The sequence below is a fragment of the Octopus bimaculoides genome, chromosome 18 (genome assembly GCF_001194135.2).
Source record: "Octopus bimaculoides isolate UCB-OBI-ISO-001 chromosome 18, ASM119413v2, whole genome shotgun sequence".
In the NCBI taxonomy this organism is placed as follows: Eukaryota; Metazoa; Mollusca; class Cephalopoda; order Octopoda; family Octopodidae; genus Octopus; species Octopus bimaculoides.
In genome coordinates, this window is record NC_068998.1 from 31189357 (window position 1) to 31192403 (window position 3047).

At 36.0% G+C, this 3047-nt stretch overlaps 1 protein-coding gene across 1 annotated transcript in view; it reads left to right on the plus strand.

The window, feature by feature from the left end:
* Positions 1-3047, plus strand: part of LOC106880484 (coatomer subunit beta) — a 191565-nt gene that overhangs the window by 133970 nt on the left and 54548 nt on the right. The window contains exon 16 of the mRNA XM_014930433.2: positions 2273-2428. Coding sequence (XP_014785919.1) covers positions 2273-2428 — 156 coding nt within the window. The remainder of the gene's footprint in view (positions 1-2272; positions 2429-3047) is intronic.

Consider the following 3047-nt stretch of genomic DNA (forward strand, 5'->3'; position numbering starts at 1 on the left):
TCTCTCTCTCTGTTTCTCTCTCTCTGTTTCTCTCTCTCTGTTTCTCTCTCTCACTCTTTCTCTCTCTCACTCTCTCTCTCTCTCTCTCTCTCTCTCTCTCTCTCTCTCTCTCTCTGTATATATATACACACACACACACACATATATACACCATTAAAGTGAAAGTATCTGTCATTACAGTATCGAAATGTGATTGTTTCAGTTAGTGGAATAGTTTCATTTTTAAAGTGAAAGTATTTGACATGAGTGTTTTTGTTTCACTTTTGACACGTAATACTTAAATAGTGGGAGATATTATGTTGCTGTGGACTTGAACTATGCAAGAAGTTAAATTTTTTTTGACTAAAACACAACCGGGACCCTAAGTAAGGCATGTGTAAAATTTGAATGAAATTGGTTGTGTAGTTCTCGAGTTTTAGGGAAACACACACACACACACACAGACAGACAGACAGACACACATTCTCATTTTTATATATATAGATAAACGGTCTAGCTGAGATGATCTGTGCTGTTCCGACAATATCTAAGATGATGAAACTCAACTGGATCAAATTTTGATCATTCATTTATTTTACCTAACAGTAACTGGCCTGACAGTGTGTTTTAGATATTACACATAGGTGGTGGTCTTAAAGATCAGTGGGCAGCTTACATTTAGCTGAGCTCACATGTAGATCCTACAAAGTCATGGTACTACCCTTGTTTCTGACTAACTTGTATAACATGCATGTGCAAGATTGCAACCGCATGGGTGAAAAGCTAAAAGAGTAAAAGAGTAAGTGTGTGTGATTATGCCACAAAATAGCTGCACAAACAAGAAGGAAGAATAAGATTGTTTATTATGCATTGAAGAGTTTTATCTTATTTGTTCATCATTATCATCATCTTTGTTTAATGTTCAACTTCTATGCATGCACAGGTAGGATGGTTGACAGGAGCTGGCCAAGTAGAAAAATTACCCTAGGCTACTGTCTGTTTTGGCAGGGATTTTATGGCTGGATGCCCTTCCTAACACCAACCACTCCACAGTAGACTCAGTACTTTTTATGTGGCACTAGCACATGTAAAGTTAGTTTTGGTATGATTTTTACAGCTGGCTTCCCTTCCAAACACCAACCATGTTACAGTGTGGACTGGAAGCTTTTAACATGTCACCAGCATTGGCAGGGTAAGCAGGTAACTTCCAAGACAAGGAGTTATGAGAAATGCAGGACATTTGAAGAGGGGAACTTGTGTCAGAGGATGAAAGGTTAGAGTGTGACAAAGAGACAGAAATAAAAGCAAGTGTCTTGTCACAACAGAGGTGATCCAGTATCAAATGAAAGGTAACATGGAAATTTTGCTGTTTCCTACTCTCTCTCTCTCTCTCTTCTCACTTGAGGCAGAAATATTCTCACTAAAACACTAAAACCAATTTTTATGCATGTTACATAATTATAAAATTCTTGCTTGAGGCAGAAATAAGTGTCTTACTATAGAAGAAGTACATGGTTACCCATTGAGAAAGAGAGAGAGAGAGAGTTACAAGAAAGAGGCCAGAAACAAGTGTGCTGATGTAAAGGTGATACTTGGTTACCTAGTCAGACGAAAAACAAGAGGAGAGAGAGTAACCAAAGGGAAAGAGAGAGAGAGTAGGAAACAGCAAAAGTGTAAGAGAGAGCAGAAGAGAGATGGTGTAGTGCTAGGATTTACTCACAAATAACAAGAATATGAGTGTAGAACTTGGTTAGAAAAATAGGGTGGGGCTGTAGGGAAAAGCAATACAGTGAGCACGGCAGTGAGGGCAAGACAGGGGAGTGAAAAACAATCATAATTTATGAAGAAATGTGAGGAAGAGAAAGATGCAGTTAGAAGAGGAGTTATAGTTCAATTTCTTAGGGTAGAATGGGTGAAAAGTGTGTTGTTACATGTGGGTTGGACATAACTCTTCTAGCACTCAGTTCCATGGACAAGTCTTCTCTAGGACCTCATATCGCCTAACATCTCAGTCCACTGTCATTTCCTCCATCATTTCACCTTTTTCTGGGTTTCATGTTTCTCAGCTATACTTATAGATAGCTGAAGCTTCCCCAATATGCTTGTCCTGAAAACCATTGATTATCACATTGGTGTTACTTAAGGACTAAATTCTCACTTGACTTTTTTTGCTTCTCTTCATTTGTGTTTATTCTGCTTCATTTCTTTTGTTTGACATGCACTTTGAGCACATCTTGTGTCTTTGACAACACTAGCCCTTCATTATATCTGACTATCTGCCCCTCTTCACTAGCCTATCACAGATGATGATGTAGACAGAATTGCTGTTTGTCTCCGTGTTTTGGCTGAGAAAACTGAACTGATGAGTGAAATCTTCAATCAGAAATGTCGTGGATCTCTTTCTGTGATGCTGGCAGCAAAAGTGGAAGAAGAAAAAGTCCAGGTGAAGGTATGATAAACTTATCTTGCTTCCATTTTCATAATTTCTTTTGTCTTTTAAAATTTCTCTTTCTATTATTTCCTTTTACTCTTTCTTTCTTCAATATATTTGATAAACAATCGGTTGTGAATGAATACTAAATACCAAATCAGTCAAGAATGTGTCACTCAGTAAGAGCTAGAGGAATTCAGTGACAAAAGACAATCTGGAAAACAAAAGTATGGAAGCTGACAGTATTAGCTGAATTTTTATAAAATTTAAACAGTAATAAAGACAATTTATATTGGAACACTACCTCATTTAACCCTTTCGTTACTATATTTCTGACCAAAATACACCCCTCGTGAGTTTCAATTAAATTCTAAAATAATCATGAATTTAGACTAGTCTCATTAAACACCTGTAACTTTTTTATTTATCAACATATTAATGTGATATTTGGAACATAATTGAAGAAAGGGTTCTTAATCAATTCTATTGCATAATTTTTGTCTCAAAGTGACTCTAATTACAGGTAAATTAAAATAAAAAGTAAAACTAAGTAAATTTGAAAAATATTTATACAATCTAATTATACATATATACAAAAAATATTCACACAATATTTCTACCATGGAAAGTTGTAAAA